The sequence below is a fragment of the Silene latifolia genome, chromosome 10, assembly GCF_048544455.1.
Source record: "Silene latifolia isolate original U9 population chromosome 10, ASM4854445v1, whole genome shotgun sequence".
Classification (NCBI taxonomy): domain Eukaryota; kingdom Viridiplantae; phylum Streptophyta; class Magnoliopsida; order Caryophyllales; family Caryophyllaceae; genus Silene; species Silene latifolia.
The window spans coordinates 6,795,090-6,805,995 of record NC_133535.1 but is presented as its reverse complement, the minus strand read 5'-3'; the positions used below and the strand labels follow the sequence as shown (position 1 = coordinate 6,805,995).

At 34.7% G+C, this 10,906-nt stretch overlaps 1 protein-coding gene across 1 annotated transcript; it reads right to left on the bottom strand.

Moving 5' to 3' along the window:
- Positions 1 to 3,253: 3,253 nt before the first annotated feature.
- Positions 3,254 to 10,171, bottom strand: LOC141604890 (putative mitochondrial-processing peptidase subunit beta, mitochondrial). Its single transcript, XM_074423443.1, has 9 exons — positions 9,370 to 10,171; positions 7,996 to 8,160; positions 7,773 to 7,910; positions 7,524 to 7,675; positions 7,288 to 7,396; positions 5,153 to 5,251; positions 4,707 to 4,772; positions 4,026 to 4,133; positions 3,254 to 3,695 (listed from the first exon to the last, which is right to left on the bottom strand). The coding sequence occupies exons 1-9, from the start codon at positions 10,012 to 10,014 to the stop codon at positions 3,609 to 3,611; spliced, it is 1,569 nt and encodes a 522-aa protein (XP_074279544.1). The 5' UTR covers positions 10,015 to 10,171; the 3' UTR covers positions 3,254 to 3,608.
- Between the last annotated feature and the right edge of the window lie 735 nt (positions 10,172 to 10,906).

Here is a 10,906-nt window from a genome sequence, read left to right as displayed (position 1 = left end):
TTCTTCTTTTGGGGGTGAATAATCAGTTTTTGACTTCTCAAAAGCACTTTTGAAACTCTCTAATTTACCATGTTTGGCCAAGCTACTACTTTTTCAATTACAAAAGCACTTTTTAAGCTTGGCCAAACAGCACCTTAGTATTATTCATAAATTCTTGTTGATACTGAGATATTTATTTTATAGTTAAAACATGTCACTTATTACCCATTTGCATCAAGAATACAAAGACTAATACCTAGAGAGTAACAAAAATTTCCCCAAATCTATTCAAATAGTATAATACTTGATCTGTTTTTAACTATAGAATGCTAACTTTCTTCTAAGGAAGACTACCTTTTAATTATTTTGGAACTTGTTGTTTTATTTGGATAAAAAAGAGATGAGAAAATATACGCGTTTTTTACTACTTAGGTTCCTTTTTCTAACTTAGATTAAGTCCAATTTAGTATATATTTTCGTTCTTTAATTTAATAATTCAGTTTAGTTTAGTAAAACAATTCCAAAGAATAGAGTGCTATCCAAATTTTGATAGAATTATTGTATTGAAATGTGAATGTATGGTAGGTCATTCATTTTACTATAAGAGAAAGACATCTCAGAACAAAACGAGATATTTTCAAAGAAGATGAAGAAAGTAGATACCCTAATCCAAACCAAAGGTAACACTTGCTTTTTGACACTATTTATAATTGTAGGAATTTTTGATATTATTTTTGATCTATAAGACAAAATATAGTCATGTGAGAACTTGTTTGATTTATCGTTATGAATGTTTTTCATAAGAATATTAATTTTTAATAATATGTAACTAAAGATATTCACGTTGCAAAATGCGTCTCGGCAAGTGTGATAATCATCTGTTACCTTTGGTTTGGATGAGAGAGAGTATATAATATACTCAATACTACTTCATCCGTCCCGGTTATTTGTTGTTTTTTGGTTTTGGCACAAAGACCAAGGAAAGATAAATGAGTCAATTACTAAATGACAAGTGGAACAAATTGAGTGTGAATGATCAAATTGTTCATCAAGTTCATTCTTAAAATAAAAAGGACAACAACTCACTTAGACACCCCCAATATGAAAAAGGACAACAAATGACCGAGACAGTATTATTTTAAAGTTATTGACTTGAACACTCATGTTACGAAATAAATAAATAAATAAATACATATGGTGGTATGACCGGTATCACAACACTTATTTCGTCATACAATATTTTTTGCACGTTAAAGAGAACACAAATTCTCATTGAATATAGACATTATCTGTCACAATCTGAAGATAGATAGTGTCTCTCTTACAGATGAATAGTGCAAGTGGGGTGAAATGAATATCCCCATTTAGCCTCCCACTTGCATTTTATGAGAGGGTCACTATTCATCTTCAGTTTGTAACAGATAGTAGTCGTCTTCAATGTAACGGACGGGAAAGAGAATGCCATACAAAAAGGGGACAAAACTTTTCCCATTTACCAAATGTTCCTTATTTTTTTTCTCACTCCTTTTACGTATCTACTAGACCCATTTTTCACTTAAAACGGATATTATTGTTTTATGCTCCCTCATATTCTCAATAACTCTTCCTATTTTTTTTTATCTATTCACAATACTTTTCATATTATCTTATTTGACAAACTTTTATACTTATTTTAATCACCTCACCCCACAACAATACTCATACGTTATCTTATTTTAATCAGCTTACCCACAACAATACTTATTTTAATCACTCCACCCATAATAATAGAAGTATCATACAATACCTTTCCCCAATCTCCTACCCCACTATAATACTTTACCATATAATACTTCATCCCTTAATTCTCGTGCCCTCCATAAATAGGGAGAGTTATTGAGAACAAGATGGAAGGAGTATAAAAATTTGTGAATTTTTAGGAAAAATGACACATTGATTGAACAACTTTTACCTAATTTTAGGCAAAATATCAAACAAACTCAAAGTGATGCGACATTAACTTACTTTCTAGTTTCTCCAACAAATTAATTTTTTTGGCGTTTAACCTCTTATTATGAATTTATGATAGATCTAAATAGTTGCATAATGTGATTCAATTATAAGTTTGTAGGCTCAAATAGCGTGCCAATTAAGTTTGGGAACGCAAAAAGTCTCAGTTATACAGAGAATAAGATATGTAGCGTGTTTTATCAAGACTATTTTAAATAACTCTCTCTATCGAATGTTTTGTCCCTCTTTAAAAAAAAAAGATTCAAGTAAAATTGATAAACTATCTACCGTATCCCTTTAAACAATAGTGTCACTTACTATAAAGTCGCCCTAGCGGAGTCGCCAAAACTCTAGTAGCGATAGTGCAATACGCCAACACCATTGACAATGAAAAATCGGGCACAATAGTTATCGACACAAGCCATAAGTTATCGTACCCAAGACTTCGAAATGGCGATAGAAACCATAAGCTTCTCCAAAAAGACGTCATACAACGCAAACATAAGTTTTACTTGTATCGAGTTTGAGAGCAAAAGTAGTTGTTGTCCCTCGCCTTCCCCAAAACTCTAGTAGCAATAGGAAGGGTTTTTTTTTTATAGCTCTAATAAATTACTTAAATGACATAATAAAGGTAATTATCAGAATTTTCAATTATAAACTTGCAAGAAATACATCGTTGTATTTTCTTGCATTCTTCCGCTTTGACCGGACATTCTACCAAATTGACACCATAATCCCCTATTTACTAAATGAATAGGCGAAACTTCAAATTTTCCCGCCTAAACATATTTCCTAAAATAAAGTTTAGTTATTTTTAGCATATTCTATAAGTTGGTGCACTATAATACATATAATCTTTCGGATTTATATATTTATGTCATTTAGTATTTTACATTATATACAAAATTATCTCCAATCTTTTTATAATATAAAATGTAATTCTTTTTTTTTTTTAAAAAGAATCATACGAAAAAAATTATCTCCAATCGGTAATAGGAAAAACTTTAATTGAAATACTCATTTCATGATTAATACGATTTAGACTTTGATTTTTCAAATCAAAATATAACGATAAGAAACGTAAAAAAAAAAGTAGCTAATTTATATTTCATGAGTATAATATACTAAAAAAAGTAAAACTCTATATATGCCGTGCATACATTGCACGGGAGTTAAACTAGTATATCATATTAACCTAATTTTTATTAGCACATTCTACGCTAATTAATACTCCCTCCGTTAACATTTGATGAAAATCTCACGTGACGAAAAAAGAACAAATGGCTGGAACAAATGGAGTGCAACTTTTTTAATTTCTAAAAAAAATTAGAAAATTGCACCATTATCGAATATTATAACAAGCTGAAGAGCTCATCCTATTTTTCCTCACCTCAGTTACATTAACATATACGGAGTATGTCACAATACATCGGAACTGGAAATTATTTGCTCTAACAAAAAACAGTATAATGGAACTGGAAAGAGGCAAGATTTATTGCCAAATAATATGAAGTCACAAAAATTGTAGAAGACCGGTAAAGTTCATGAAAACCAGAATGCCGGTGGCTTTTCGAGAAGCTCACTGCCATCTGCCACCGGCTGTTCCATGAGAAGGCAACAAAATATTTGAGCAAAGCAGCCTAGTAACGGTTCATGTAGGTTCTGCGTCTGAACCAGTTGTAGTCTGGTAAATTCTTAATTGGACCCATGGCCGCAATGGTCACATCCTGCATATACAATCTCACCTTTTGAGAATCTTCAGATCATAACTTCATCGCCAAACATCAGATTTCAGGTTTCCGAAGTCTCCAAGACGGAACTTTAACCGCGTTTTATCAATGTTTATTTACTTATTTTTATCGAAAATATTATTTTGTGAAAGATGTTTTAATTATAAATATAAAAAATTTAGTTAAATATTTTTTTTTATTCTGCAACATATTTACAATCAAAGCTCGGTACGTTTGACTCTCAAAAAGCAAATGGGAAGAAAACGGGAAAATGAAGGGAATATTTGTCTAATGCATCAAATCATTTAAGTAGATAGTAATACTTACCTTGTCATAAATAAAGCGATCTGCAACACGTTTTACGACGCTAGCATCTACAGCATCGATCCTAGCAAATAGTTCCGCGTACGGCATCCTCCGCCCATAATTAAGTAACTGAAGAAGCAAGATGGACATTAATATCTTGCATTGCATTATAGAATAAGCCAGACTTTCACAACTGAACAAACCGAACATAAACCAGTTAATTTTTTGGGCCAAAATGGGAGAGAATAGCTCTCGTCTCTTAAAGTTTATGATTGAAAAATCTTTCCAAAATTGACGGTTTGCCCAAGAATCACCCTCCACCATTATCTGTCTTACCTCCAAACGCTATCCATAGTCATTCATGCTCTTAACTATGCTTATGATTCTTGAATGTATACATATTACAGCCTCGTTATATAAGAAGAAATCAAATATTGGAGAAAGATTAAAAACATAACCCCGGAAAACAATTCAAAGTTTTATTATGGGCTTCATTGTGCATCCACGTGTTTTTACTTACACTCTGCTTTCAGTTGACATCTATACCTTTGCCATTCCTTTATTTAAAATTTCACTAACTAATTAATGAAGGTTAAATACCTTATTGAGTAAATTAATTATCGCAATATATGCCTAAAAAAATACACAATCAAACAGTAATGATCAAAATAAACAGGTTAAGGGGAATAAACAAACAAATACCTGACGACCAATATCATCTGCAATAGGGCTTGTTCCATCCAAGTGGAGAAGCAGAGATGACTTCAACTAGAAATTTAAAAAACGAGTAATTAGATGTTTATGACTTTTAAGTCCATATTAGAAGTTAGATAAAATGCAGGAATCAATAAACAGAATCATTTAATGCTGAATTCAAAGAAAATATCAGACATTGAAACAAGATAAAACTGAATTCAAAGCATGATTTTAAAGGACGTGGATAACACTGCAGAACACTCTTGTTAACTCGTAGATTAAGAAACATACTAAAGTGTACCTTTCAACCTGAAAGATAGCAAAAGACAACGAAAACATATAATAGTAGTTGCGGGAGTATGATCATGGAGTCACACACAGAATAACAGATATATCAGTGCTCCATATGGCTTCGGAAAAAAAAAAGTACACAACCAGAAGGGAGGGTATACCTGGTTACAAGCACGTGTAACATCATCATCAGAAACACGATAACACAACTTGCTAAATTCATGCATGATAGCCCATGCCAAATCATCCAAGCAATCAGGCTGAAAGATAAATGTAACTGCCACAGGTAAGTCCCAATGAAAGAAAAAAAAAACGTTGATACTATACAATTAAATAGACAGAGAAGTCCGCTCACAACTTTTTTTCTTCATTTCAGAACTACACAAACTCATATGCAACTTAACCAACTCAAACAATATTTATGATTCAATCATACAGGCAACTCTCAAATGGTCACATGTACTCTTAAATAGACAGAGAAGTCCGCTCACAGATGTTGAAAGAGACCATATAAGACTGACTCACTTAGACAATTGTTATAAAAGCAGACAAGCATATGTATTAGAACCCACGGCACATATAGTACGCAGCTTCACTGGACAAAGAATTAAGGGGCCGTTTGGTTGGGGTTTACAGGAAAAGGAAAGGTAAAGGGCAATTGCTACAGTAGAAATTTACACCCTACTTTGGAAATCCAACTAAGGACATGTTAAAACGCTAAGAAAAAAATACTTTTAGATCCACATGATAAAAAAAATGCTCCACACTGAGGAGCCCCAAATAATGACTCTTAATAAGTCAGTCATCCCTTATCTCCTCACTTTCTTCAACAAACTAGGCGTACTCCAAAGCAAATTCCTCCGGTTTTTTATCTTCTAATTTAATTTTTTCCCCTTCCCTTGCCACATTATCGGTATTATTCATGTTAGCTCTCTTCTATATTCAAGAAACGACTAGTTTTCCATGCTATTTTCTATATTGAAAAACAAGCTTGTTAGCAAAAACGGTGCGCCTCATGTGTATGATCTCCACTACACACCTTCCACCTTATTGCCCTGTCATGTAGGTGCATTCACGCCTTTTGAAACAACAAAGGTTCCTACTCCCCTGTTTTTGGGGTACTATAGGCTACATTATGGAGTACTAGTGGCAGCATTTATGGAACAACTCACAACCCATTTTACTTAGACAGTTAGAGTTGGTTAGAAGTATCCGACACGGGTGTATGTCCCAGCGTCGGACTGGGCTATTATATAAAAACTTCTCATATTTTTGGTCTAAAATTAAGTGTGTGTCATACTCATGTCAAAGTGCCGTGTGTCAAACACGAATACACAATGTAATATGAAAAGCCGAAGTAACATAGCGTCATAGCTCGCCACAAAGCAAACTCAAAGTAAAGTTTGTAATGAACAAAGTGTAATAGATTCGCCAAATGTGCTTATCGTTAAACCCCAAAATTAAATATCAAAACTACGCATAAAAATTTAAATCATGTGAAAAAAGATGTGAATATTTGGCATTAAGCAACTTGACTCTAAATTTCAACCATTGTTTTATCTTCAATCAAACTGGTACTGAAAGTAACAACCTAGGTAGATTCAGTCTCCGAAAAACAAATTATGTAACCTTTCCTTCAATTAGAGATACAATCAAAAGGAGAGGTGGCATTCTTGCACAAACAACTCAAAGGAAGGCTTTTATCCCATGGAGAGAAAAGATCACTTGCAATTTAAAAGACACTCATGTAAATCATGTAAAATCAGCGTCAAGAGCTAATGTCATCTCACACAAGTAGTGACAAGTTTAATTACAAGAACACAAATGCATTACCACATTTGTTAAAATAGATGAAAAAAATGATAAAAAGCAAAAAGAATTGGAGCGTCTTCAACGGAAAAACAGCAGAAAGCAAACTGCAACCCAGCAAAAAGAAGTGAATACGCTCAAACAAAAAAAAGACCCCGAATCCCTGATGACAAAATAATGACAAATCATATAGTAGTATTCAATTGAAAAAAAAAAAGCGTTTGTGCAAGTGTAAGAGGTTCAACAGAAAGCGAGCAAGCAAGCAAGAATCAAACCCACGGTTGTATTAAATGATGCAACGGAAATCACCATATAAGCGTAGGAAACTTGTCTTTTGCTGGCCTATTTAGAACCCAATAACCCTATAAACAAAGACTCTAACATTCCAGATCCCAGATCACTCTAAGGTCCACATCCCCTAGAAATAAAATATGAGCAAGTAAAAAGTAAGAATAATATATAATTTATCAGTAGTTACAGCTCAGACCTTTGCAACAGCATAAACGCCGAATAAACCTATATCTCTGTAGTTTGTGTTGAATGTCATTATGCTTTCAGCAATTTCATTGATGCTAACTCTTTGCACAAGCCCAGACCTATCCAATTTTTGTAAAAATAACGTCGAATTATTATAGGCAGTAGCTTGAAAACAGTTGTGTAAAAAAATGTTTTAGAAATGTTGTAAAATGCATAACAAAGCTGTGATTGAGGCACAAAACTTACCCCACGTGTTTTCCACCGCCAACACTCTTATCCCAAGATCCTAGCATTGATTGCATAACCATCAAGGCAATGGAATCGGGATCTGTGTATGACGCTCCGCTAAAGGCAATAACAAATTGCGCTAATTCCACATCATCATCAAGCATCCTAACCTAGTATCAAGAGGCGAAACATAAATATGCCCTATGAATAATGAAATCCAATCCGATGATGAAATCAAATCAATATAGCAGAGAGAATATATGAGACCTCAGAACCAGTGAATGAAGCTGGCTCATTTGCGACCAACTGTGATGCTGTGGTAGGATCAGTTGATAGCTTAGTAAAATACTTTTGCGCTTGAGCGACAACATCCTCGTGTTTGACTGCCCCAGAAGCAACAATTGCCTGATATAGAATTCTCAATTTAGATAAATGTAGGCAGCAAATTAGGCACCAGTGACAGATGTGATTTTATTTGGATCATTCATACCATTCTAGGTGCTGTATAGTGTGTTGATATATAACTCTTAAGATGTTCTTTTGTCAATGTCCTAATATTTTCAGCTGGACCAAGAATTGTTCTGCCCAACGGTGTATACTGGAAGGCCGTTGCGTGCAGATGATCAAATATCACTTCCTCTTTCTCCTTTTCCACCTGTAAACATACATACTCCACTTAGACATTCTATATACGACTCTCTGATTTGATATACCACGAACGTAGGTTGCACTAATTCTCAAACCCCAACTCAAGAGACAATGAATTTAAGATAATGAAGCCCTTTCTTCTACAGCGGCTCGAATTAAAAAGTAAATGAATAACAGGCTGCTTGCAGACAAAATAAAACTACATATCCCACCAGAGATCATATGAATGAATAACACGCCGCTTGCAGACAAACTAAAACTACCTACATATCCCACAAGAGATCAGATGAATGAATAACACGCCGCTTGCAGACAAACTAAAACTACCTACATATCCCACGAGAGATCAGATGAATGAATAACAGGCCGCTTGCAGACAAACTAAAACTACATATCCCATGAGAGATCAGATGAACGAATAACATTACAAGAGGCCGCTAGCATACAAACTAAAACTACATATCCCACGAGAGATCAGATGAATGAATAACAGGCAGCTTGCAGACAAACTAAAACTACATATCCCATGAGAGATCAGATGAATGAATAACATTACAACAGGCCGCTAGCAAACAAACTAAAACTACAGATCCCACGGGAGATCAGATGAATTAATAACAGGCAGCTTGCAGACAAACTAAAACTACATATCCCGGCAGAGATCAGAGATCAGAGATCAGATGAATGAATAAGAGGCGCTTGCATACAAACTAAAACTACATATCCCACCAGATCTTAACAGGCCTCTTGCAGACAAACTAAAACTACATATTCCATGAGAGATCAGATGAATGAATAACATTACAACAGGCCACTAGCAAACAAACTAAAACTACATATCTGCAGACAAACTAAAACCACATATCCCAGCAGAGATCAGAGATCAGATGAATGACTAACAGGCCGCTTGCATACAAACTAAAACTACATATCCCACCAAATCTTAACAGGCCGCTTGCAGATAAACTAAAACTACATATCCCATCAGAGATCAGATGAATGAATAACATTACAACGGGCCGCTAGCCAATAAATTAAAACTACATATCCCACCAGAAATCAGATGAATGAATAACAACAGGCAGGCCGCTTGCAGACAAACTAAAACTACATATCCCACCAGAGATCAGATGAATGAATAACAACAGGCCGCTTTTAGACAAACTAAAACTACATATCCCACCCACCAGAGATAGAGATCAGATGAATAAATTACCTCCTCCATTTCGCGCAAAATAACATCACGCTCTCGAAGAATCCGGGATTCTTCAAAAGTGGAATTCTGCAAAATATCAGCCAAAATATCCAAAGAAACACCAACATCCTTATCCAAAACCTTAGCAAAAAAAGTAGTCTGTTCCCTAGAAGTATAAGCATTCAAATGCCCACCCATATTTTCAATCTCTTCCTCAAGAACCCTAACAGACCGCCTCTCCGTCCCTTTAAATAAAATATGCTCTAAAAAATGAGCAGTACCATTAGTCTCATCGCTTTCAAACCTCGAACCCGCATCAATCCAAACCCCAACAGTCGCCGTCTTCACGGCAAGATTCGATTCCGTCGCAACACGAAGCCCGTTTGGGAGGGTCGTGATTCGGGTCGCGGGTGCGGTGAGGATCGGTGTGTGGTCAGCTAGGGTTGGATGAGGTGAGTTGTGTTTTAGGAAACGTGGGTCGGGATTTGAGAGACGTTTTAGCTTTGATTTGACGATTTCGGCGGCGTTGTCGTATACCATGGCGGTTGGGGGTGGTGGGGATGGAGTTGCGACGGCGGTGGCTGCGGCGACGGCGGCGGTTGAGAATGGATTGGATCGGTGAGGTAGGCGTCTGCCCATCTTCAGTAGACGGCTGAAACCCATCATGGACGGTGGTTTGTACGGTGGTTTGTATGGTGGTTTGATGGAAAGGAAAGAGGGAGGATCCTTTCTTCGGTTTTACAGATGTTATGTTAGGTTTCTACTTTCTGGGGTTAATAACATAACACAATTACACAAGGATCAAACAATTCCGGGCTAACCCGAAAAATTTTCAATATTTCAACCTAAAACGCGAAGGTTGGCTGGTGTGAGTGGTAAGAGTTCTTATTTCGTAAACAAGTGTTTAGGAGGATTCGATTCCTGACTTTTACAAATGAAAAAAACTAATTTTGAGAGGGGTCGACACATTAAATTGCTTTCAGTATTCCGAAAGAGATTGCCCCAACTTTCGGTAGGGGATATTTCTGATCAACATCAATAACATTCATCAAGTGTGAGATTAATTCTTTTAGGTTTTCAAATGTAGTGATTAGGCCATATTATTTTGACTTAAAATAAAATTGAATTCAATTTTTTGGTTTCCAACCAAAATGACACCAAAAATATCAATTTTTATCAGTATAATAAAAGTTGTTATATATATATATATAAATTGTATGAAATTTAATACACAATTTGGGAAAAATTAATATTTGAACTAATCAAATAAAATTTAGAATTTGTAAAGTAATTTCATATGTATTTCGGTTATATTAAAATTAGTGAAAATATTAAAAGTTTTCAATCTAAAAACTATGTTAATTAATGAATTATATAGATACTTTTAAAATATTAAAAAGGGTAAATTGATTATTACACCCTTATATAATCCACTTTTTTGAAACTTACTCACTTATATAAATTTTTTTGAAACTTACTCCCACCATATGTAACTTTTATCAAATATTGCTCCCATTTAATTATTACGGTCACAAAAAAGAGAGTATTCCATCCAAAA